General features: G+C 50.2%; 1 protein-coding gene across 8 annotated transcripts in view; it reads left to right on the top strand.

Moving 5' to 3' along the window:
* Positions 1 to 24,330, top strand: part of KANSL3 (KAT8 regulatory NSL complex subunit 3) — a 73,295-nt gene that overhangs the window by 11,129 nt on the left and 37,836 nt on the right. For 7 of the 8 annotated variants that reach the window (XM_075910942.2, XM_075910941.2, XM_075910940.2 and 4 more), the window contains exons 4-13: positions 5,234 to 5,324; positions 5,642 to 5,827; positions 9,394 to 9,525; positions 10,366 to 10,482; positions 11,085 to 11,186; positions 11,302 to 11,373; positions 14,563 to 14,637; positions 15,363 to 15,520; positions 21,148 to 21,211; positions 22,341 to 22,541. In XM_075910942.2, coding sequence (XP_075767057.2) covers positions 5,234 to 5,324; positions 5,642 to 5,827; positions 9,394 to 9,525; positions 10,366 to 10,482; positions 11,085 to 11,186; positions 11,302 to 11,373; positions 14,563 to 14,637; positions 15,363 to 15,520; positions 21,148 to 21,211; positions 22,341 to 22,541 — 1,198 coding nt within the window. Of the gene's footprint in view, positions 1 to 1,169; positions 1,271 to 5,233; positions 5,325 to 5,641; positions 5,828 to 9,393; positions 9,526 to 10,365; positions 10,483 to 11,084; positions 11,187 to 11,301; positions 11,374 to 14,562; positions 14,638 to 15,362; positions 15,521 to 21,147; positions 21,212 to 22,340; positions 22,542 to 24,330 lie in introns of all 8 variants that reach the window. The other variant, XM_075910943.2, reaches the window with a different exon arrangement.

The raw sequence follows: 24,330 nt of genomic DNA, 5'->3' as shown, positions 1-24,330 counted from the left end.
GGCTCAGTCCCGGCTCACGCTAGGTACCGGGAGCTACTCCCTTCTGTGGCTCTGCAATAACTCCTAAAATACTTCCCTCGCAGAGCCGCAGCGGGGGGAGTATTAAAGTTCCAGTTGTCCGAGCCCCTTTTCCTCTCTTCCTCCGTCACTCTTCAGTCAAGCAAAATATTTCTAGGAAGAGCTTTCAGTTGCTCTTCTATGTATTAGCTGTCTGGTCCCCATTTCAGAGGCCTTTCTCTTCAGATCATCTGCAGACTGTACCCGGAGGAAGCAGACACTCTTCTGTTGTGTGTAAGATACTGTTCCTCAGTTTTGCATGTGCAATTTGGTCTGCAGCCTGGAGCAAGTAACTCTTTGTTTCTTCCTAAAACATTGATGGTAAATGCTTTCTCTGCCAGTGTTTTGTTTGTTAGGAAGGAAAGAGGATCTTTGGCTAAGGAATGGGGTTAGAAATCAGCTAGAAGCAGGCCCCCCCCCATCTATCTATGGGCTTTTGTCCCTGGTTGTGTAATATCTCAGTGTCTCTTGACTAGGGATGTAAAAAGTCATTAAAAAAGGTAACCATGTAATCGCTAAAAATCGTAGTGGTTACACACACTGCAGGCTCTGCAGTATCAAGGTTAGCTGAGCTTTGTACTGCAGAGCCTGTCCCAATGCCTCCCCAGGAGCGGGCCAACAGCCCCTGTTGGTCCGGCTCCTCGGGAGCCACAGTGTGTAACCTGTGGCAGGGAAGCTGAGCCGGACTGGGCCTTCCACGGACAGGGGCTGCTCCAGCCGACCCCGCTCCCACGGAGGCTTCGCTGATGGCACAGTGCGAGGGAATGTCACCTGCTGGGGTCAAATACCACGTTGCTTTAAAGGGTGTCGCTTTTGATGAGATCTGTGAGGCAGATTACCGAGGCGTAAATGATTGTGTCAATGGTCTTTTTGCCGATCCCCCACTGGTAGCAGCATCACACAGAGCCCAGCCTCCTTTCTGTAACCTTCCTGCACCTGGCAAGTAGCTCAAGTGCTTTCCCAACCCACTTACCAGGTGCATCATCCACACAGCCTCCAAGGGCTGCATGGCTTCTGCTGCAAGCTTCTATGGCTGCCGAGTCCTCCTCTGGCTCTGGCCTTCTTGCCCTGAGCGCACTCTGCCACAACTTCCTCCTCCTGTCTTGTTCCAGTGTCAGATGGTCCCTGAGCCCCTGAGGAATCCATGGGGGTCTTCGGAGTGGAGGTGGGGTCACTCCCAAGTATGTCATCCAGCTCTTTGTAGAACCTGCAGGTAATGGGCGCAGCACCAGAGCGGCGGTTTAATCTGTGGTAGGCATTTCACAGCTCCTTCACTGACCCTACACTGCAGTGCATCCTGGTCATGGCCCCTTTTGGGTCTGCCCCTAGAGATGTACCATAAGTAAGGTAATTCCTGCAGCTAGAGCACAGCTGGGACTGGATGGCCTCCTCTCCCCACACGCTGGTGAGGTCCAGCACCTCGGAATGGCTCCAAGCCAGGGATCTCTTGGTGCATGGAGCAGGCATGGCCAGCTGGAGAGATGCGCTGAGAACACAACACGCATGCTTAACTTCTGTACCAGGAAAGATAATGGAGCAAATAATTAGGGAATCCATCTGCAAACATCTGGAGGATAATAAGGTGATCAGTAACAGCATGGATTTGTAAATAACAAATCATGTCAAACCAACCTGGTAACTTTTTGGATAGGATAACAAGCCTTGTGGATAAGGGGGAAGCGGTAGACATGGCATACCTATGTAGAAGCTGCCAAATGTTTTAGTAAAGCATTTAATACAGTCTTGCATAACACTTTTATCAGTAAACTGGAAAATACAGCATGGATGGGACTACTGTAAGGTGGGTGCATAACTGGTTGGATAACCATTTCCAGAGAGGAGTTATCAATGGCTCACAGTCAGGCTGGAAGGGCATAATGAATGGGGTGCCACAGGGATCAGTTTTGGGAGTGGTTCTGTTCAATATCTTCAGCAATGATTTAGACAATGGCATTGACCAGGAGTGGGCAATAACTTTTAATGGAGGGCCACTCCAAGATTTTGGCAAGTAGTCAAGGGCTGCATTTCTTCCAAGGGGGTTTAGGGTCTGGGACAGAGGTTGGGTGCAGAAGGAAGCTTGGGGTAGGAGACTGGGATGCAGGAGGGTGTGTGAAGTCTGAGAGGGAGTTTGGATGAAGAGGGGGTTGTGATCTGGGGCAGGGGCTTGGGGTGCAGAGTCCAGGAGGGAGTATGGGTGTAGGAGAGGATTCTGGCCTGGGGGAAGGGCTCTAGGAGGGGATTGTGACTTGGGTGAAGGGGGTGCAGAGGATTTGGGTAATGACTAAGGGAAGGGAAATGGGGTGCAGGGTCAGAGAGGGAGTATGGGTGCAGGGGAGGATTCTGGCCGGGGGGGAGGGTGCAGGGTCTGGGAGGGAGTTGTGACCTGGGGAAAAGGAGTATAGAGAGTTTGGGTGCTGGCCTGGGGCAGGTAGTTGGGGGAGAGAGGGAATGGGGTGCCAGAGGCAGGCTCTGGCTGGGAGGTGCTCACCTAGACAGCTCCTAGTCAGCAGCCCTGCAGGAACCTGAAGGCTGCAAGTCGCAAGCTGCTCCACTTGGCTCTGCTCTGGGCAGGGTGAAGGGGAGGAGGGAGGGGGGAGGCTTCGTTGGCTGCACCTGCTGCCAGCAAAATATCTCAGCTGCTATTGCTCAGAAATTGGCCAATGGGAGCTGAGAGATTTTGTTGGCGGCTGGGACAGCACAAAGCCTCCCTCCTTGCTCCCAGAATAGAGCAGCCACATTTAAAGTGGCATCGCTGAGCTGTGCTTAAGGGTCCCAGCAAGGCATCTGCTGGCTGCTTGGCATCCGGCCCATTGGCAGCCTCTTGCCCACCCCTGGCATAGAGCGTACATGTGCAAAATTTGCGGATGACACCAAGCTGGGAGGGGCTGCAAGCGATTAGGAGGATAGGGTCATAATTCAAAATGATCTGGACAGAGTAGAGAAATGATCTGAGGTAAATAGGATGAAGTTTAATAAGGACAAATGCAAAGTACAGTAAACTTCCGAGAATCTGGCACCTTTAGGACCCAGGGGGTGCCGGATTATCAGATATGCCGGACTATCAGAAGGGGGGGCTATGAGGGGCCTAGGGTGGGGTGGGGGTGTGACGTAGTGGGGGTACCTTGCTGGTTGCTATGCTGGGAAGTGGGTTGTGAGTGACCTTCACTGGCTGCTGCCTGCAGCACAGCCCAGCAGGGCAGGGGATGAGTCATTATGCAAGGGGGCTTCTGAACCTGTCTGACGAGGGGGTGAGTTAGTTTCTGTCTGGGGGCATGGAGGAGACAGCCTAGGGAAAGGGGCTGGAATTTAGGGGCCCAGTCTCCCCCATCTCAAGGGGGGCTGAGGCATCCTAGGCCTGCCCTGTAACCAGATTACATCTGTGCTGTGCTGTATCCTGGAGAAGCAATAAACTCCCTTTATTCTACTGGCTGGTGCAGTCTGTTTGTGCCACTACGGGGGTGCAGGAGGTGGGAAAACCCCAATGCGCCATCACAGGGGGGAGTGCCACCTCAGACCCCTCATAGCCCCCCCTTCTGATAGTCCGGCTCTGCCCCAGGCGTCCCTGATTCAGCCGCTGCTGGTCAGTTTCAGCAGCGGCTGAATCAGGGACGCCTGTGGTAGAGCAGCTGGGATGCTGCTGGGTTGGTTCAGTAGCGCTGCCCCTTGGCGCTGCGAGACCAACCTGGCAGTACCCCAGCTGCTCCTGGGGACACCCCGAGGGGCAGCGCTACGGGACCAACCCGGCAGCACCCCAGCTGCTCTGCCCCCGGCTTCCCCGATTCAGCTGCTGGTCAGTTTCAGCAGTGGCTGAATTGGGAAAGCCGGGCGCAGAGCAGCTCCAGTTGTCTGACTGCCCGGAGCACTTCTGGGTTCCCGATGGTGCTGGACCATCAGGAGTGCCCGAGCATTGGATGCCGGACCAGTGGAGTTTTACTGTACTCCACTTAGGAAGGAACAATCCGTTTTCTCTCTCACAGAATGGGAAGCGACTGTCTAGGAAGGAGTACGGCAGAAAGGGATTTAGAGGTCATAGTGGACCACAAGCTAAACATGAGTCAATAGTGTGACGCTGTTGCAAAAAAATGCATCCCAGAATCATGTTTGCTTAACAGGAGTGTTGTAAGCAAGACACAAGAAGTTGTTCTTCTGCTCTACTCTGCACTGATTAGCTCTCAGAGTATTATGTCCAGTTCTGGGCACCATGTTTCAGGAAACATGGAGAAATTGGAGAAGTCCAGAGAAGAGCAACAAAAATGATTAAAGGTCTAGAAAACACAACCTGTGAGGGGGGATTTGAGAGCAGCCTTCAACTTCCTGAAGGGAGGTTCCAAAGAGGATGGAGAGAGGCTGTTCTCAGTAGTGACGGATAGTAGAACAAGGAGCAATGGTCTCAAGTTGTGGTAGGAGAGGTCCAGGTTGGATATTAGGAAAAACTATTTCACTAGGAGAGTGGTGAAGCACTGGGATGGGTTACCTAGGGAAGTAGTGGAGTCTCCATCCCTAGAGTTGTTTAAGTCTCGGCTTGACAAAGCCCTGGCTGGGTTGATTTAGTTGGGATTGGTCTTGTCTAGAGCAGGCAGCTGGACTTGATGACCTTGTGAGGTCTCTTCCAGCTCTGTGGTTCTATGATAAGAGTGAAACAATTGGGTTTGTTTAGTTTGGAAAAGAGAAGACTCAGAGGGGATGTGATAGCAGTTTTCAACTCACAAGGAGGAGGGAGAAAAACTGTTCTCCTGGGCCTCTGATGATAGGACAAGAAGCAGTGGTCTTAAATTGCAGCAAGGGAGGTTGGGGTTGGACATTTGGAAAAACTTCCTGTAAGGGTGGTTAAGCACTGGAATAAATTGCTTCTGGATGTTGTGGAATCTGAGTTGGTTAATAAACATTTGTCAGGGATGATCTAGACAGAGCTTGGTCCTGCCGTGAGGGCGGGAGTCTATACCTGATGACCTCTCAAGGTCCCTTCCAGTTCTAGTATTCTGTTCTAGTGAATCTGAACACAGGACTGCGAGCCATTAACTCCTGGATGCTAACAGAAGCACCAATGATCAACTGCACAGTCTTATTTACTTGCACCCTTATTGCATTGTTTTAAGAGTTAGGAGTAATAAAATGTAACGTTGAGCTAAACCCTTTGATGTCCTGTCTAAACTACTCTCTCGGTTTCCCTTTGTAGGTCGGGTTGGACAATGGCTCAGAACAAGCTATTTAATAAGATCCTTAAAGCCTTGCAGTCTGACCGACTGGCCCGTTTGGCTAACGAAGGGGTAAGATGTGTCTTCTCTCATCTCCTCTACAAGCTGCAGCAGTTGCATTTCCTCCTTTTGCACATAGTGCTTTCTGGCAACAGCAGATGAAACACAGGACAGTCTAGGTCCTTAGCTCTTACAGCCTCCACCATAAACAGCCTTGTGACTTTGATATGGATTAGAAAATGGTCTTCAGTGGGAGGAGGATTGGTCCATGTTCATGACCAGGGGTAGAGAGGCTTTAGCAGCAAGTTTTGCCCCTGTGGATTCTCTGTGGCCCTTGCACACTTACTCACTTTCCTTATACCCATGTGGCCTGCTTCCCTTGTTTTTAGGCTTGCAATGAGCCAGTGCTGAGGAGGATAGCAGTGGACAAATGCGCCCGGCGGGTCCGCCAAGCTCTGGCCAGCGTGAACTGGGACACCAAGCTGATCCAGTGGCTTCACACCACACTGGTGGAGACGCTCAGTTTACCTATGTTGGCTGCTTACCTGGATGCTCTGCAGACACTAAAGGGAAAGGTGATACACACAATGAGTTCTGGGATGTACTTGGCTTTCACTTACTACCTACTTTCTCATCAAATGGTTTGTTCAGGAGAAACTGATGGGACATTTATCTCCTTTCTGGGTGACTGGGGGACTTCCCACCCCCCCATTCTCTTTCCCTTCCCCACTGTACCAGCTTGGGGAATTTGAGCCTTGTGCACAGGGTAAGGAGGGGAGACTCCTAGTTTTTCTCTGGCTGTACTGCTGTATCATTGCATGACCTTCAGCAAGTCACTTAGCCTCTCTTGGCCTTGTTGCCCTATCAAGAAAGTGAGGAAAGGAGAGGTCGCTAGCCTGGTACTTGAGAGCCTGGGTTAGCTAACCCAGGCTCTCAAGTACCAGGCTAGCGTCCTCTCCTTTCCTCACTTTCTTGATAGGCTTCTGTACAACCCTGGGCAAATTCCTTAACTTCTGTGTGCCTTAGCTCCCCTATGTGCAGGGATAACAGTTTTTCCCTGCCACAGTAGGGGTTGGGAGGGGTACAGCATAGCATGTGGGGCACCCTGTTATCTTAGGTAGATTTGTAAAAGAGGACTAATAATTTACATGGAGGTTGTAAGCAATTCACGAACAATTAGGTTTGTAAAGCTCACAGAGCTCCTGGGATGAGAGTTGTTATAGATGGGCAACATATTAGTTTCTAAACTTTTATTAAAGTGATTCAGAGAAATAGAGGGCTGTTCGGAAGTGCTGCACTGGGAACCTGGTTTGTTTTCCTTACTCTGCCACGGGTCTGCTGGATAGCCTTGGGCAAGTCACATCATCCATCTGTGACTCGGTTTACCCATAAATAAAATGGGACTAATGATACTGAGCTACTTTGGAAAGGGCTTGAGATCTATAGTTTGTATCAGAGTGAGGGGGGGATGATGTTGGAAGACCAAGGACAAGGTAGGTCCATTCCTCAATGAAGAGGAAAATAACAACAGAAAATGTAATTTTGCATAGCCACTCATCATACAAACTGACTTCCCTACAATAAATATTAGAGGTGCAGAAAAATGAGCAGGTCTGAGAGAGCTGATCTCTCTGCTGTAAATGTCTAAAGTTATGGCTGTTGAACAATCCAAAAAATTATTGCCATTAATCGCGGTTTGTTTTCCACTGTTAAGCAATAATAGACTGTCACTTCTTTATATATTTGGTGTTGGGGGGACGCTGTCTCTTTAAGCAGAGCACTCCGGAGCCTGAATGCTTTTTCAGCCAGCAGAAGCAGACAGGCTCCCTCTGTTTCCAGCCCCGGATCAGCAGTGATGAGGTTTAATAAAGAGAAATGCAAAGTGCTCCACTTAGGAAGGAACAATCAGTTCCATACATACAAGATGGGAAGCGACTGTCTAGGAAGGAGCATGGCGGAAAGGGATCTAGGGGTCATAGTGGACCACAAGTTGAATATGAGTCAACAGTGTGATGCTGTTGCAAAAAAAGCAAATATGATTCTAGGTTGTATCAACAGGTGTGTTGTAAGCAAAACTCGTGAAGTCATTCTGCCGCTCTACTCTGCACTAGTTAGGCCTCAGCAGGAGTACTGTGTCCAGTTCTGGGCGCCACATTTCAAGAAAGATGTGGAGAAATTGGAAAGGGTACAGAGAAGAGCGACAAGAATGATTAAAGGTTTAGAGAACATGACCTATGAAGCCAGGCTTCATGAACTGGGCTTGTTTAGTTTGGAAAAAAGAAGATTAAGGGGGGACATGATAGCGGTTTTCAAATATCTAAAAGGGTGTCACAAGGAGGAAGGAGAAAATTTGTTCCTCTTGGTTTCTGAGGACAGGACAAGGAGTAATGGGCTTAAAGTGCAGCAGGGGAGGTTTAGATTGGACATTAGGAAAAAATTCCTAACTGTCAGGGTGGTCAAATATTGGAATAAATTGCCAAGGGAGGTGGTGGAATCTCCCTCTCTGGAGATATTTAAGAACAGGTTAGATAGACATCTGTCAGGGATGGTGTAGATGGAGCGTGGTCCTGCCTTGAGGGCGGGGGGCTGGACTCGATGACCTCTCGAGGTCCCTTCCAGTCCTATTATTCTATGATTCTATGTGGAAGGAAGGGAGCACCCAGACATTAGCCCCCCTGCTGCCCCCACCCCTGCTCTGTGCAGCAGACAGGAGGCAAGTTCCTGGTCTGGAGCATCTTGGCCAGGGGCAGCTCCATGGATGGGAGGAAGCAATGGGAGCAGCAGTGGAGGAGGGTGGTGGGAAGAGGAGAAGCACCCCTGCACTGGACGCATGCGTCAGCACCCCAGGGGTGGCGCCTTGGTATGCAATTAACATTTAAAAAAAAAACCATGAATTGTTGTAAGTTAATTGTATGTGTTAACTGTAGCTAATTGAGAGCCCTGATTATTATTTCTAGTTACAAATATTTGCACTAATAAAAAGTTGAAGCAGGAATGGGCATGTGAATGAATCTCTGGCACGCCAGTACCTTGTAGTGGTACCTACCGCACCCATGTAAATACCTACAGCAGTGCCATGCCAACCCCTGGTCTCACTTTCAGGTGATATTGTAAAAAAGAAGTTGGGAGCATTAGCTCTCATAGCTGTAAACAGACTTGTTTGGCTTAGCGACTGGCAGAACAAGAAGTAGGACTGAGTGGACTTATAGTCTCTAATGTTTTACATTGTTTTGTTTTTGAGTGCAGTTATATAACACAGTCTACATGTGGAAGTTTCACTTTTATGATAGTGTATGATGTGAAATGAAAACTAGTCTTTCTTTCATCTTTGCATATATTTTAAATCAAAACTGATATAAAGCAAGCACTCTGCATTCTGTGTTGTAATTGAAATCAATACATTTGAAAATATAGAAAAGCACCCATAACATTTATAATAAATTTAAATTGGTATTGTTTCAGTGCAATTAAAACTGCAATTAATCATGACTGATTTTTTTTAATCTAATTATTTTGTTTTGTGTTATTTGCTTGGGTTAACTGTGGTTAATTGACTGCTCTAGCTAAAATGGTGGATCAGTGGAGTAGAGGGAAGGGGTCCGCCGGACAGCAGGCGGCGCAAAGGAAAAGGCTTTTGTGTCAGTTACAATGAGATGATGTCATGGGATTAAAGCAAAGTGCAGTGCCAGTTGACTGGACGGAGCAGGCACCACTGTCTGTTCATGAGGCTGGAGAAATGCATGCTGGGTTTTAAGCTCTGTGTGTATCTGGATAAGGAGAAGCCAGTGGAGCTGTCCAGAGATGGCAGTTGCATGTTGAGACAAAAGCATGTGCAGACGCCGCACATAGACTCTCCTTGTGTTGGGTTGACACTTGGTGCTCATCAGTGTCTGAGGAGTGAGTCTCTGCTGACAAAAGGAACTGGAATTGCTGGTGGCCATCTCCTCCACAGCCCCTTGCTTGTACCACTGGGGGAGGAAGGGGAGGGCCAAGTGGGCATTCTCCCTTTGCCGGGGAGAAGCTAGCAGAATTTTCCATGTTCTGCTGTAGACAGTGAAATCAGTTCTGAAGGAAGATCCCATTGAATATCGGGCGTGTAGTTAATAAGTTTGTTCATTCATGGTCTGGCCTTTGGTTTCAGATCCCCACCCTGATTGACAGGATGCTGCTCTCGTCCACCACAAAGACAGGGGCAGCAGGGGCCGAGGCGCTCTCCCTCCTCTTGAAGAGACCGTGGGACCCAGCTGTGGGTGTCTTGTCACATAATAAACCCGTGAGTACATCCCTGAGTGTGCAGGGTGAGGAGCTCAGCTCAGTGTCTGGTTGGTGCCCCAGTCTACTTGCTCTCCCCAGTCCTCTCCACTTCTCCATCCCATTCCCTCTGGCACATCCAGCATCATGATCTCTGTCATGGTGTCCCTACCCCCAGTACTTCCTATCTTCAGAGAGCCCTCTTTCTCCTCCTTCAGAGCCAGTGTCTCCACACTGCCTTTTCTCTCTCTGCAGCCTTCCTTATCTGGCACTGCCCTTCCCTGCTAGGTGTGTGTTGTGTGACTCGCCCTGTGAGCAGGGACTGTCAGACTCCACAGATGAGAGTGTTGTGCTAGAATGCAGCACCGTGCAAGACCACGTCTTCCATGACACCTGCTTCCAGGATGAGCAAGGCAGGGTCTCTAGCTTTCCTTTTAGCCTGTGCCCTGGGGAGGTGTTTAGTCCCTGTTCTAGGACACCTGGGCTAGGCTTGTCCTTTTGTCGGTCACCTATAGCTCGGTTAGCTAGTAAGGCTTGCTCTCAGTGCAGCACAGGTGCTCTGACCTCCTGCTGGCCATCTCATGCCCTCTGCACCTAGGGCAGAGAGTGCTCGAGGGCATGTTTTGGCTGGTGGCAGTACTGGTTGTGTGTTTAAGTGACCGTCACTCTTACCTTGCACACAGCTTTTCGCTTGCTCCTCTGTGCTCGGCACAGCTGGGGGAGGGTTGGGCGGGGGCAGCGACTGGTGCATTTGTTGGTGGTTTTCCTACCCTGTCCTGTCCTGCCAAGGAGACTGGGGAGGGGCATGCCTGAGGGAAAGGAAGCTGTTTCCCTTATCTTTCTGTTGTGGCAAATTTTGTAGGGCAAGTTGCCTGGTTCTCCGCTCATCCTGATTGCATCCTCTGGACCCTCCAGTTCTATGTTCCCCACCTCGCGCCGTCACCGGTTCTGGCAGTCACAGCTCTCCTGCCTGGGAAAGGTTTGTAACTCTGCATGTCTTGGAAGGGATGAGTGGATGTTCATACCAGTAGCCTTTCTAGGGCAGTGTGACTGCTGTTCACCTGGCTTCTGGGCCCCTGCAGCTGCTGGCAAACGTCCAACAATGCTTCATGGTGCTGATGGCTTCAGCAGAGAGGCCCTCTCCTTGAGCAGCTTCGCTCAGGCCCGTACTGCTTGGTCCTCCAGGAGGAGTTGTCCCTGCCAGTGTTGCCGTGGGCTTGAGTAGGAGACGTTGTGTCCTAGCTCAGAATTCTGCATCTGCAGCTTAGAAGGGACCAGAGGAATTGTCCAGTGGAGTGGATTGAAGAGTATGAGGCAGGGATTCTCCAGTAGGAACAGATCGGGAAAGGGCGTATTTGGTGTCTGGTAGCTTGTCTTCTGCCTGGGTGAAGTGCTGCTCCAATGCAATGGCTCCATCAGCTCTGTTGGACGGAAGCCAGGAGAACTGGGGCGATTGGTAGGGGAATAGCAGGAAAGCCCCGAGTCCTGACTGTGTATTTTTGCCCCAGTGGGTGCATCCCTATCCGCGATACATACTGCTCCACAGTGGCACTCCTACAATTCATGTGGCTTGTGTTCCAGGTGATCCCTGTTGCCACCCACCTGCTGAATAATGGCTCTGGGGTGGGAGTGTTGCAGTGTCTTGAACACATGATTGGTGCAGTCAGAGGCAAAGTGCTGGAGGTAAGTGTGAGGGCGTCTGAGATGGGCATGTCGTGTCTGCCTTTAATGCCCATTACCTGCCCTGTGCTTGCCCAGCACTGTTCGTTCCTCTCACTCCTCCTTCTTTCTTGGCCAGATCCACAATCATTTCTCCCACAAGCCCATCATCCTGATTGGGTGGAACACAGGATCCTTGGTGGCCTGTCACGTAAGTACCTTTGTGTCTTGCACCCTAGCAGAGGCCACTTTACGCTGTACCTCTTGATAAGAGTCACCTGGATTGGCTTATTTCCAAATGCCCTCCTGGTGCTTGGTCTACAGGTGGTAATTGAAGAGAGCTGCCCTAAGGCGTACCCAAGGCAAGGATCAAACAGCAAGGAACCCTGCTAGTCCCTGGACCTTGTATTACCAGATCAAAGGCACTTGTATGGCCGATCAGAGGCAAGATTAGAAAGGCAAAGGCACCAAACAAGCTCAGACTAGCTAGAGACATAGAGGGTGTGTCTAAACTACAGGGTTTTTTCGAAAAAAGTGGCCTTTTTTTGGAAAAACTTCCCCTGCGTCTAGACTGCCACTGTGTTCTTTTGAAATTAAATTGAAAGAATGTGGCAGTTTTTTCAACCACGGTAAACCTCATTTTGCGAGGAAAAACGCCTTTTTTTAAAAAGTGCTCTTTCGAAAAAAGGCATTCTTGAATGCAAACAAAGCTTTTTCGAAAGAGAGTATCCAGACTGCCTGGGTGCTCTTTCGAAAAAGCGGCTCACTTTTTTGAAAGAAGTGGTTGCATTCTAGATGCTTTCTTTCAAAAGAGGCTTGTAGTCTAGACGTAGCCAAAGGGTAACAAGAAGACATTCTTTAAATATATTAGAAGCAAGGGAAAGACCAAGGACAGGGTAGGCCCACTGCTCAGTGAAGAAGCAGAAACAATAACAGGAAACTTTGAAATGGCAGAGGTGCTTAACGACTTCTTTATTTCAGTTTTCACCAAGATTGATGGTGACGGGATGCCTGACGTAGTGAATACTAGTGGGAATGAAGCAGGTTTAGAAGACAAAATAAAAAAAGAACAAGTTAAAAATTACATAGAAAAGTTAGATGTCTGCATGTCACCAGGATCTGATGAAATGCATTCTAGAATACTCAAGGAGCTGATAGAGGAGGTATCTGAGCCTTTAGCTATCCTCTTTGAAAAAACATGGAAGACAGGAGAGATTCCAGAAGACTGGAAAAGAGAAAATCTAGTGCCCATCTATAAAAAGGGAAATAAGAACAACCCAGAAAACTACAGATCAGTCAGTTTAACTTCTGTGCCAGGAACGATAATGGAGCAAGAAATTAAGGAATCCACCTGCAAATATCTGGAAGAAAATAAGGTGATAGGTAACAGCCAGCATGGATTTGTAAAGAACAAATCATGTCAAACCAATCTGATAGCTTTCGTTGATAGGATAACGAGCCTTGTGGAGAAGGGAGAAGCGGTGGATGTGGTATACCTAGACTTTAGTAAGGCATTTGATACTGTCTTGCATGATTTTATTTTCAATAAACCAGACAAATACAACTTAGATGGGGCTACTATAAGACGGGTATATAAGTGGCTGCATAACCATTCTTGGAAGTAGTTATTAATGGTTCACAATCCTGCTGGCATAACAAAGTGGGGTTCCAGAGGGGTCTGTTTTGGGACCGGTTCTGTTCAGTATCTTCATCAATGATTTAGATATTGGCATAGAGAGTATGCTTATTAACTTTTCAGATGATTTGTATCTGGGAGGGGTTGCAACTGCTTTGGAGGATAGGGTCATAATTCAAAATGATCTGGACAAACTGGAGAAATTGACTGAGGTAAATAGGATGAAGTTTAATAAGGACAAATACAAAGTACTCCACTTAGGAAGGAACAATCAGTTTCACACATACAGAATGGGAAGCGACTGTCTAGGAAGGAGTACGGCAGAAAGGGATCTAAGGCTCAGAATGGACCACAAGCTAAGTATGAGTCAACAGTGATGCTGTTGCAAAAAAGCAAACATGATTCTGGAATGCATTAACCGGAGTGTTGTGAGCAAGACATAAGTCATTCTTCCACTCTACCCTACGCTCATTATGCCTCAATTGCAGTATTGTGTCCAGTTCTGGGCACCACATTTCAAGAAATATATGGAAAAATTGGAGAGGGTCCAGAGAAGAGCAACGAGAATGATTAAAGGTCTAGAGAACACCAGCTATGAGGGAAAACTGAAAGATTTGGGCTTTTTTTGTTTAGAAATTAGAAGACTGAGATGGGACATGCTAGCAGTTTTCAAGTATCTAAAAGGGTGTCACAAGGAGGAGGGAGAAAAATTGTTCTCCTTGGTCTCTGATGATAGGACAAGAAGCAGCGGGCTTACACTGTAGCAAGGGAGGTTTAGGTTGGACATTGGGAAAAACTTCCTAACTGTCAGGGTGGTTAAACACTGGAATAAATTGCCTACAGAGGTTGTGGAATCTCCATCTCTGGAAATATTTAAGAGCAGGTTGGATAGACATCTATCAGGGATGTTCTAGATCAGTGTATCTCAACCAGTAGTACGAGTACCCTTAAGGGTACTTGAAAGAAGTCGGGGGGGTATATCAACACAACTGAAATTTGGAGAAAACTGAATTATTGTGTTAAGTTTTACAGTGCTTTATTATTTTTGTACGTTTTACACCCAAAAATTTCATTGCCCGCCCGGCTATGATAACGTTGTTTAAACAAGTGTGTTGCAATGGTAGAAAAAAATGTGTGTGTCTGAAAACTGTAGGTACTGGGGGTACTTATGATTTTTTATTTTTTTTTAAAGGGATGCTTTATAAAAAAAAATTAAAAAAAAAAGGTTGAGAAGCACTGGTCTAGATGGTGGTGCTTGGTCCTGCCGTGAGGGCAGGGGACTGGACTTGACCTCTCAAGGTCTTTTCCAGTTGCAGTATTCTAGGAATCTAATTTCAGGGTGATATTACTTGTTGCTTGGTTTATTTGCCTTGTCTGCATCCATAGCTGCTAACTTACTACAGTCGCACCAAGTGAAACCTTGTATCACCTGGTGCCCCAGCTTCTTGCTGAGCTTACGTTTGGAGTCATCTGTTCCTAGCATTACGTGTGACGGAAAGTCTGCCTTTGACTGGTGATCTGCCTGCTGTCAGTCCCAGCCCTGAAGAGCTCCTCTTCTTCCCTTCCCACCCTAAGGCCCTGTATTGCTGCCGCCATCGCTGTGGGCGCAGGCAGATGAAGAGCTTGAGATTTTTCCTAGAAAGAGGCATTGCCGACGCCAGGTCTGTGCAATGCAGGGAGCCTGGCAGCAGGAGCTTTGCAAGCTGCATTGACCCCGAGTTGTATGTTTTGGGACATCTCTGGCTAATGATGCTGTCTCTCCAGGTCTCAGTGATGGAGTACGTCACCGCAGTAGTGTGCCTTGGATTCCCTCTGCTCACAGTGGACGGTCCCAGAGGGGTAAGCTCAAAGCAGGGCTCAGAGTTCATAGGAAAGGATTGGCTAGTTAACTTGCTTTAAAGTCCAGCCAGAAGAGCAAGGGTCAGAAGTTTGATTCTTCATACTTCAAGTATTTTCAAGAGGGGATGTGCGTGTAGTCTAGCGTACTCTAGTGTTTGGAGTAATGGAGAGCCGGGTCCCAACAATCCGGGCTCTAGGCAGTGAATCACAGTGCAGTAGTCTGGTGTGGAAGGTGCTCAAAGGTTTGATTGCATCCTTGGTGTGACAGCAGTGTAGTGTTCCTCAGACCACACCTCTAGAGCCCCTCGTAGGCCCCACTCCAGAAACGGCAGTTCATCTCACCTTGTTTTGCACCCAGCAACAAGAACAACAACTTAGGCAGTCTTCTCTGGTGGCCTGATGTGCTCCTTTGTTAGCTGGCCTGTGTAAGACTGACTCAGAGCGACCTTGGGTCCTTGTGCCACTCATGTTTGGGGGGTATGTGAGAAGAGTAGGCCCAGGCTCTGTGTTGCCTCCATATAGAAGATAATGAGTTCCATGCAGGAGGCAGATCTGTACCAAAACCGTGGTCAGGGTCATATTTTTCCACTGGGAAAATGCCCTTTGGAGTGTAACCTGGAAAGTCATGACGCTGAATGTGCAGGCTTGAGACTGTTAGGCAATGTAGCATTGCATTTGGTTTGGCCTTCGCTTTTAAAATGTCTTGTCGTCCAATGCTCCTGCAGGATGTGGATGACCCGCTGCTGGACATGAAGACCCCAGTTCTCTTTGTCGTTGGTCAGAATTCTTTGCAGTGCAACACTGAAGCTATGGAAGATTTTCGAGAAAAAATCCGAGCTGATAACAGCCTGGTGGTAGTGGGAGGAGCTGATGACAATCTGAGGTATGGCGCTGTGGCATAGATGGCATCTCCATGGCACGAGTCTTTTAGAAGCTTTGAGCAATGTCTGGTTGGGCCCATGGGCCTGGCAGGAGGGTTCTGGGACTTCGTTCTGAAAGTAGATGGAGTCGTGATGGCTAATGGGATAAAAAGCCTTTTATTTCTGGGAAGTTAATTTAAATCAGGCCCAGGTTGAGAGGAACCTGCCATCACAACCCCTGCGTGGAGTGCATGGGTAAGACAAGGTCCAGCTCCCAGGGATCACACGTCCGCCTCCCAATTGCACACATTGGTAAGCTTGTGGCGGTCAGTGCTTGATGGGCCATGGGCTGTCCTGTTCTCTTGGTGGCTACAAGTCGTCCTTTTCCAGATCAAAGTGGAGGCACGTGGGCTGGGCAGCGTGTGTGGGGAACTTGTGCTGTTCCTGCCATCCTGGCGCTGTCTGTTCATGGCAAATGGCAAACTCATTTCTCCAGGGCTCCCAGGCCTTGTCTTTCTCTAGTATGAGCTTTCATCACAGTAGCTGTAGGTGCGGGTGGGGTGATGGACCACAGCCGCTTTACAGTATTCCTTTCCACTGACAAGCTGAAAGCCCCGAGTGAGGGACATCCCCCCATTGCTGAATACTGTAGACTAGGGTTGTTAAATATCAGTTAACTGAATAGTCGAGTAACCTCATGAATTCTTACCATGATAGAAATGTAGCCGTGTTAGTCTGGGGTAGTGAAGCAAAATGCAGGACAATGTAGCACTTTAAAGATAACAAGATGGTTTATTAGATGATGAGCTTTCTGGGGAAGTGGGTCTGGCCCACGAAAGCTCATCATCTAATAAACCATCTTGTTAGTCTTTAAAGTGCTACATTGTCCTGCATTTTGAATTCTTACCGGTTAGTCGACTATTCTATAGTCCCTGGGGGCGGGGCCAGCAGCCAGTGCGCCTCACTCCCAAGGAGTCCCCTGCCACTGCGTGCTGCTGCCTCTGATAAAGAGGCAGCAGTGCGGGGTGGTAGCAGCCCTTGTTTAGGGGTGGGTCTGAGCTCCCAGACCCAGCGTGAGCCAGAACTGAGCCGGGCTGTCTGCCTGCCCGACTCCTAATACACTTTAAATGCAGAGCCGCAGCAGAGATAGGTCCTGGACCTGTCGCAAGCCAGGACTGAGCTGGGCTGTTAGCCAGCCTGCTAAAATATTTACCGCGGGGACTGGGGCGGGGGGTAGAAATGCGTGTAGTCTATCGCATTAACCTATAAGCTTTTGCTTATCAGTTAATTGACTACACTATTACATCCTTACTGTAGATTTTCCCTTTCCAAATCTTTCTTGGCTCTGCTCCTGATGGTGGCTTTTGGCTGTTCGTGGTGCCCAAAGGGCACTCCTCTGGGAGGTGTTCGGCAGGAGAGGCTGCTGTGGGACTGGCAGGGAGCCATGGGCCACCTGCTGCAATCACACAGATGTAAATCTGCGTAACCCCATTGACATGGCTGGAGCTGCACTGCTGTGAAATGAATGCGAGAGAGGAATTTTGGCCTAATGTCCAAAATATGCAGGTACAGTTATGACAGGTGTTACATGTAACAAGGAATGATCAAAAACGTAGGGAGGGGAGTGACATGCAAAACGGTGATAGCAGCATTTCACATGAAGCAAGAAGAGAGAAGGCGCTGACAGCCCTTTTGAGGAAATTTTGGGACCGTGTGTCAGAGCTGGAGAGCCATTTCCTGTTGAAGCCACTGGGAGTGCCAGGCACGTTCAACATTGACACTGAGTGAATAATGGAGTGTGTGGTGTGCTGGCAAGTGCAAAACGCTGGAAAAAAACATTTTGGGGGAAGCAAAACTAGTTTGTTGTTTGGAGATGTTCATTGAATCAAAACGTTGAAAAATGTTCATGTCAAAACTGCATGATTTGCTTCAGTCCTACTCAGGAAAATCTTGATTTCAGGCAATTTGATACAAGACAGAAGGATTAGAGGCTGAGATCTTGTTTATAGTAGCAAGTTTTGTCAAAAACCCCTTTTTGGTGGCAAAATCCAGAGAGCGTTCACATTACAACATGACAGAGGTTGCGGCAAGCACCTAGTTTTGTCAACTAAACATTTCCAGTGCCGCGAAGGACTTTTGTCTTTCCCCCTCCCTTTCCTGTTGACAGTCATGCAGTGTGTACTACAATAAGGTTTCTGTCGAGTTTATTGACCGTCAGCATGTTTCCCACAATGCTGAATTACCATTCTGGCCAGTGCTTTGAACTCTGCTGCTCTGCAGCCACATAAAGAGGTAAACAGGTGTGCCCTTCCCTAGGGATGTTAAATATCGGTTAATTGAATAGTCGATTAACCTCATGAATTCTTATCGGTCAGTCGACTATTCTATAGTCCCTGGGCAGCCCCTGTCCAAGGGGGAGAGGTCTGAGCTCCTGGACCCAGCACGAGCCAGAACTGAGCTGGGCTGCTGACCAGCCTGCTAAAAAAGTTTACTGGCAAGGGGTGGGTGGGGAAATGCGTATAGTCTAAAGCATTAACCTATAAGTTTTTGCTTATCGGTTAATCGACTAGACTATTCCATCCCTACCCCTCCCCTCTGCAAACCCCAAGAACTTTATGATCTGTTTCCTGATGTCTGGCTCATTATGGGTACATCTATACTGCACGCATATTGCAAAATAAGCTATTCCGGAAGAAATACTCTGCAGTAGCTTTTTTCGAAATAGCACATCTACACTACAAGGAAGCTTCAAAATTAGTCTAAGGCAGGCTTCCCTAATGTGGACGTGCTACCTCGATTTAGAGTCCCAGGAGGCACTGGGAGTAATTACTTTGAACGGCCCTGGGAGGAGCTATTTCAAAATAGCAGCAGTGGAGCGGCCACGTTACTGGTATTCTGAAATAGCTATTTCTGAATAAGCGTTATTCCTCGTGGAATGAGGTTTGCAGAAGTCGGAATAAGCTGTCCGTTATTTTGAATTTATTTCGAAATAATGGAATTGCTGTGTAGATGCTTGCATTTTATTTCAGAATAACAGCCGTTACTCCGAAATAACGCTGCTATGTAGACGCAACCTTTGTCATGGTCCTTGTGGTGTCTACTCAAGGAAACAGGTGATGGCTATCGCTCAAGACACTCTCCTGCTTGGAGCACCCCACAGCTTTTGGATCTAGATGTGTGGGGGGAAGAATTGGTGCAGTTACAGCTGTGAATGATCTGTAGGAATTGGGGCATGTGTGGTCACATTTCTGGAGCCCTGTGTGATGAGGGGTCTGAGCGAGGCACCCTACAGTGCAGAACCAAGATAAAGGCAGGCGTACCAGAAGGCAAAGGAGGCAAACAGCCAGTCTGGTGCTGCATCCACAACATGCCGTTTTTATGAAGAACTGGATGAGCCCAGTGGATACTTCCCCTAGCACCGAGTGAGAAACAGGAGTTATCCTGGAGACAGAAATTATTGAGGAACAGATGGAAGCGGACAAGGAAGTGGGGCTCAGTCCAGTGACAACCTTTGTGCCAGGCAGCGAGGAATCGTGCTCAAGTCCCAATGTTTGTGAGGACTCTCAGCAACTGGACATGGAGGCTGAAGCAAGAGAAGACACACAGGTTGCAGGGTGGGGGTGGGTGAGCAGCGACGGTGCAGTGCAGTAAGTTGCTGTGTAATGCGGTGGGGTGGGTGGTGGCAGCGCAGGAAGTTGCTCTTGCAGCGAGGGGAAGGGGAGAGGGCAGTGGTGCAGGGCGGCCAGAGGCTGTGTTTCTGTGAGGTGGTAAGCCCTGCTTGGGTCTGCGTTGCGTCCAAATAGAGTATTGATGTACACAGAGAGATCCGTAGAATCTGGCTGGGAGATGGTGTCGAAGCTTTGCCTGATGTACTTATTCATTTTCTCATGGAGATTCCATGGCAGGGTTGCCATTTCCCTACTGTCGGGGTACAACTCTCTCCCAAACCATTCCTCAGTCTGTGTTGCCAGAACCTTTCCGGAGCACCCTGCATTTAAGTCTGTGAAACACCCACGGTGATCCACAAGCACCTGAAGCACGATGGAGCAGTACCCCTTCCAACTGATGTGTTCCCTGGCAAGGCGGGATGGCCATAATGGGAATATGGGTGCCAACAATTGCCCTACCAGTTTGGAAAGCCCATTTCTGCAAAGCCAGTCACTCTGTCACCCACATTTCTCAGAGTCACAGTCCTACGCAGCAGCATGCGATTTATTGCCCTGACTGATTTGCAACTGACTGGTAGCAATCGGGAATCACTAGCTTCCACAAAGCAATTGCTTCATGTGTGTCGATCAAGAGAGCAGCTCTCATGCCGGCGCCGCAGTTCAGGGGCCAGCTTGGCAAACAGCTCCAGGAAGGTTGCTTTATGCATCTGAAAGATCTGTCGCCACTGGTCTTCATCCCACCCCTGCTTGACAACGCAATACCACCACTCAGGGCTGGTTTCCCTTGCCCAGAAGCGACTCTTTGCTGTGACAGCCCCATGCAATGCCACATCGCTTCAGTCCCTGTCACCCACATTGTCATCCACATCCGAGTCTTCGTCCTCTGTTATCAAGTGCACAAGTAGCTCTGCTGCAACATGTGATGTCCTAAGCACATTGAACATGACACGGGAGAAGAGTCTGGGATCTGAGTTCTCACAGCAGATGCTGGAGTTTTCAGCAAGGACTGTCATTCAAGTGGCACAAAAGTAAGCTGGAAGCCCAGGGAGGGCTGGGAAGCAGATGGCTGCCAGGATGTTTTTCTTGTTCCCAAAATGCTTAGGGCTCATTCCCACAGTGCTTAGCGACTAAAGGTGACGCCAGGCAGTTTGGATGCTTACCCACATTGCTTTGCATTTTCTGTCGAAGGGTGCTAACAGGGTGGTCATGATATGTGCACAAAGGGTGGCAGAGAAACGGGTTTGGCGAGTTTTCAGTTTTGGTGACTTTTGCATGTTGACAGCACTTTCACCGCCACATCTTTCCAGTGCAGACACAGCCACAGATTGAGGGACGATCGATCGATCTAACCTTTATCCCTCCTGGAGTGTTGGAGTCCAGGTTCAATTCCCCCTTCTGCCCCTTGTGGAGAAGGGGTTTGAACGTGTGTCTCCTACACAGCAAAAGCGCGCCCTAGCCACTGGGCTATTGGGTAGCTGCTGTGGGGTTTTCTCAGTCTCCTGTGGAAGCTGTTCCATTTTTGTAAATCATTAGTCATTGGAGCAGGAATATGAACTTGAGTCTTGCGCCTCCCGGATATGTGTGTGTCCCTCCAGGCGTGAGCCCTGTTATGTCCAGCCAATTCTGAAGCAATAGCCACTCTAGTGAACTAGCCACTCTCACCTGGCCAAATAGCCACATTGTTCAGGGCAACTAGCCGCACTCCACCGGCCAAATAGCCACGTGTGGCTGGTGTGTTGGACACCCCGGTGTTAGCCGGTCTCATTCCCTTTCTCGTCACTGTCATCTGAATTTCACCCTGCTCACCAGATGTAGTACTCTCGGAGCTGATTGGCTCCGGCTTCCTATTGGTTGGGTTTCAGCATAGAGCATACCCGATGTCCTTTGATTTCTGCTTTCAGTGCTGTCCCAGGGTGGTGGGAGCAGGGCAAGGGAGCTGGGGGTAAATGAACATGTACTGACTCGCCCACCTTTTGCAATAGGATAAGCAAAGCCAAAAAGAAGGCAGAAGGCCTGACCCAGAGCATGGTGGACAGATGCATCCAGGTAATGAGCGGCGAGATCTCTCTGTATCCTGAGTGCTCATTCGCCACCATGAGCCCACGCTCTGGTGCTGCTGTCAGGACTGACTGGGCGGTGGCGGGTCGGCATCTCTGGCATGTGTCCTCAAGGGAGAATCTGTTCCTGGCATCTCAGCCTTTGGGGGGCCGTGAGGGCTGTTTCCTGAGTTGCTCCCATAGTCCCTCATTCTTTCCTCTGGCTTGAGCTGCCTTTGTAAGGGGGGGGCAGCTCCATCCCTGGGGTAGCTGGTGCTGGCTGTGGGGCCACTACCGGAGCTCAAGTCACAGGTTCCGACTTCCAGCGGAGGGGCGCAGGCATGCTGGTGGCGGCTGCCCGGGCAGAAGGCAGAGCAGCATCGTTAGAGACATTAAGGCCCATGCGCTTGCCCTGAGGACCCTGACCCTGCAGTGAGCAGCTCTCTCTGTAAATTGTGCTAGGATTTGTTTTGTGGCAATTTAGCACAAGCCCAGACTCTTGTGCTAGTCTGTCTGCCCCATTGCCACACATTAGCTTCTCTGGAACACAGTACCCTGCTGAGGCCTGGCCTGGCCCGGTGCTGGTGGGAGAAGGAAGCTGGGGAAGGCTAGAAGCCTGTAGAGAGAGCTCATAACGTCCCCATTCATTTCACTTGTGACCCTGATGGCTTTGATGCTGCCTTGGTGTATTGACCTCTCGGGCGGTACTATGTGCATGGAGATCTCCCAGCAGCAGTTTTCAAGAGCCCCTGTCTGCTAGGCTGGCTATTCCTATGTTATGGGCCATAAAGGAGGTGGATTCTTCCAGCTGGCTGGCCTGGAGAAGCAAATGTTTCTGGTTCTTCCTTTAGTGCTATGGAGGGTGGCACACTCCCCTCGTGTTCCAGAGAGCCACGGAGATGAAGCTTTAACATGGCATCTAGTAACACGAGCTAGCTTCTCTTCGTCCGGAGCGGCTAGCTGGGGACTCCTCAGGGGAAGGTCTGAGTGGAGTAGAACCCAGCAGAGCCCTGGCTGTAGAATTGATTTCTTTAGCCCAGTAAGCTAAGTGCCCTGCATACTAGCAGAGCAGTAAATGGAAGCTGCTTGTAGGCAAGTCATGGAGGCTAGTTGGTAAGAGATGTCTGACCCCTGTGTAGGATGAAATAGCTGACTTCCTGACCGGAGTCCTCACTCGCACGGACAGCCATTCAGGCTCTGACCCTAGAGACCTTGATGCTGAGAAAAAGAAGAAGCCACGTGACTTGACCAGGAGGGACCTGTCATTCGACTTGCCGGAAAGAACCAGCAGCCCCACCTCCCCAGCAGCTAAGGTGCCAGCCTCGCCTTCTGGCTCAGAGGTAGGGACTAGCTCTCCAGGATGTAGAGCTTGGACTTAACTATCTTGAGCAGTTTTGTGTCATCTGCAGATTTGTCGACCTTACTGTTTACTCCTTTTTCCAGGTAATTTCTGAATATGTTGACTATTGGTCCCAATACAGCAGTGTTTCCCAATTGTATTTGGTCATGGAACCCTTTTAAACTCGAAAGAATTTTTGCGGAATGCCTAATAACAGTCTAATACAGGGGTGGTCAACCCGAGGCTCACGAGCTGCAAAATTCTGGCTCCTGATGGAACCGGGACGGAACCCGGAACTGCTCAGGTCAGCCGGTCTCACGGTTGGGTCGCTGTGAGCCGCATGCGTGCTCAGAGTCCGTGCCGTTCCGCTCATGGCCCCCAGCGCACTGCGTCATATCCTGCACGTGCAGGCCGGGTCTCGCACAGGGTCCCAGTGTGCACATGCTAGCAGCTGGCCGCTGAGCACAGGCAGCGGCTTTGGGACCCAGACATAAGGTTGCGGGGGCAGAAGATGCCTGGCTCTGGAGAATGGGTGCGGGCAGGGCAGTGCACATGGCGTCCCGGATGCTGCGCAGCGGCTCTGGCTCCGGGACCCCAGCATAAGGTTGGGGGGGAGGGGGATTGGGTTACAGCAGGGTGGGGAGGTGTCTGGCTCTGAAGAAAGGAAGGAAGGGGGATTGGGTTGCGGACAGTGTCCTGGCCAGCTCATGCTCAAAGCCGGCTGCTCAGCACATGTGCCCCAGTGCCTGGAGGGAGACGTGTGGCTGTAGTGGCACCTCTGGGACCCAAGAATTAGGTTAGAGTGGGGGGAGGGGGAATTGGGTTAGAGTGGGGTATGCATGCCTGGCTTTGGGGAAGGGGAGGAGAGGGGGATTTGGGGTGTGTGTGTGTGCGCCTGGCTCTGGGGAAGGGGAAGAGAGGGGGATTGGGTGGGGAAGGGGGGGGTGTGCGCTTGACTCTGGGGAAGGAGAGGAGAGGGGGATTGGATTGGGTTGGGGTGTGTGTGCCTGGCTTTGGGGAAGGGGAGGAGAGGAGGATTGGGTGGGGGGGAGGTGCCTGACTCTGGGGAAGGGGAGGAGAGGGGGATTGGGTGGAGGGGGGGTGCGCCTGGCTCTGGGGAAGGGGAAGAGAGAGGGATTGCGTGGGGGAGAGGGTGTGTGTGTGCCTGGCTCTGGGGAAGGGGAGGAAAGGGATTGGGTGGGGGGTGCCTGGCTTTGGGGAAGGAGAGGAGAGGGGGATTGGATTGGGTTGGGGTGTGTGTGCCTGGCTCTGGGGAAGGGGAGGAGAGGGGGATGGGGGGGGTGTGCGCCTGGCTCTGGGGAAGGGGAGGAGAGGGGATGGGGGGGGGGGGCGCGCCTGGCTCTGGGGAAGGGGAGGAGAGGGGGATGGGGGGGGGGGAAGGGAGGGGGGGGTGGGGGGCGGGGGCCTGGCTCTGGGGAAGGGGAAGAGAGGGGGATTGGGTGGGGGAGAGGGGGTGTGTGTGCCTGGCTCTGGGGAAGGGGAGGAAAGGGATTGGGTGGGGGTGCCTGGCTTTGGGGAAGGAGAGGAGAAGGGGATTGGATTGGGTTGGGGTGTGTGTGCCTGGCTCTGGGGAAGGGGAGGAGAGGGGGGGGGGGGGTGCCTGGCTCTGGGGAAGGGGAGGAGAAGGGGAAGGGGGGGGGTGCGTGCCTGGCTCTGGGGAAGGGGAAGAGAGGGGGATTGGGTGGGGGAGAGGAGGTGTGTGTGCCTGGCTTTGGGGAAGGGGAGGGGGACTGGGTTAGACCAGGCTGCTCTTTCCCTCCCCTAAGCAG

Source organism: Pelodiscus sinensis, chromosome 28 (genome assembly GCF_052426305.1).
Source record: "Pelodiscus sinensis isolate ZL-2025 chromosome 28, ASM5242630v1, whole genome shotgun sequence".
Taxonomy (NCBI): domain Eukaryota; kingdom Metazoa; phylum Chordata; order Testudines; family Trionychidae; genus Pelodiscus; species Pelodiscus sinensis.
This window is presented reverse-complemented; position numbering and strand designations above follow the sequence as displayed.